General features: G+C 50.6%; 1 protein-coding gene across 1 annotated transcript; it reads left to right on the top strand.

The window, feature by feature from the left end:
* Positions 1-93: 93 nt before the first annotated feature.
* LOC109116824 (uncharacterized mitochondrial protein AtMg00810-like) lies at positions 94-1009 on the top strand (the record flags this gene model as incomplete). Its single annotated transcript, XM_019202932.1, has 1 exon — positions 94-1009. A coding segment is annotated over exon 1 (916 nt), but the record flags the coding sequence as incomplete, so codon positions are not given.
* Positions 1010-1021: the final 12 nt, after the last annotated feature.

The following is a 1021-nucleotide window of genomic DNA, read 5'->3' as shown; positions in this document are numbered from 1 at the left end:
AGGTGTTGGTTTCATAAACTTGACCGGGCCCTACAGACATTCGGTTTTACGCGATCATACTCCGATTATTCTCTTTTCACATATTCGAAGGATATGGCTCGGCTTAATGTGTTGGTATACGTTGACGATTTGATTGTCACCGGTTCTTCCTCGGAGCTCATTACGCGGTTCAAAGAGTATATGGCTGTGTGTTTCTACATGAAGGACCTCGGTCCTCTTCGCTACTTTCTCGGCATTGAGGTGGCGCGGAGTCAAGCGGGCATTTATCTCTGCCAACGCAAATATACACTTGACATCATATCCGACTCGGGTTTACTTGGTGCTAAACCAGCGTTATTTCCTCTCGACCAGAATCATCAGTTGGCTCGTGATGACAGTCCTCTTCTCGCCGACCCGGAACCTTACCGTCGGCTGATTGGGCGGCTCATTTACCTTGTGAACACTCGCCCAGACCTTGGCTACAGTGTTCAGCTTCTATCCCAGTTTATGCAGTCCCCTCGGGAGGCCCAGTGGGATGCCGCTCTACGAGTGGTCCGTTACTTGAAGAAGAACCCAGGTCAAGGCATCCTGCTTCGGTCTTCGACGCCTTTACGATTGACGGGATGGTGCGACTCGGACTATGGAGCAGATCCGGTGAAACGTCGCTCACTCACGGGATGGTTTGTTCAACTAGGCGACTCGCCGATTTCCTGGAAGACCAAAAAGCAGGCCACGTTAGCTTGCTCTTCCGCCGAGGCAGAATATCGCGCCATGGCGTCCACAACACGAGAACTTGTATGGCTGCGACAACTTCTCTGCGATCTCGGCGTGTCTCTCCATCAACCTATACAGTTGAATTGTGATAGTCAAGCAGCCATCCATATTTCCTCTAATCCCGTCTTCCATGAACGCACTAAGCACATCGAAATAGACTGTCATTACGTACGGGATCAGATTGAAGCTGGCATTTTAGTCCCTCGACACGTCAACACCCGTCTCCAACTGGCTGACATCTTCACTAAGGCTCTCGGTAAACGAGAGT

Source organism: Tarenaya hassleriana, unplaced genomic scaffold (assembly GCF_000463585.1).
Source record: "Tarenaya hassleriana unplaced genomic scaffold, ASM46358v1 Cleome2636, whole genome shotgun sequence".
In the NCBI taxonomy this organism is placed as follows: Eukaryota; Viridiplantae; Streptophyta; class Magnoliopsida; order Brassicales; family Cleomaceae; genus Tarenaya; species Tarenaya hassleriana.
Note: the sequence above shows the minus strand (reverse complement) of the source record. Positions and strands in the feature narration are given on the sequence as shown.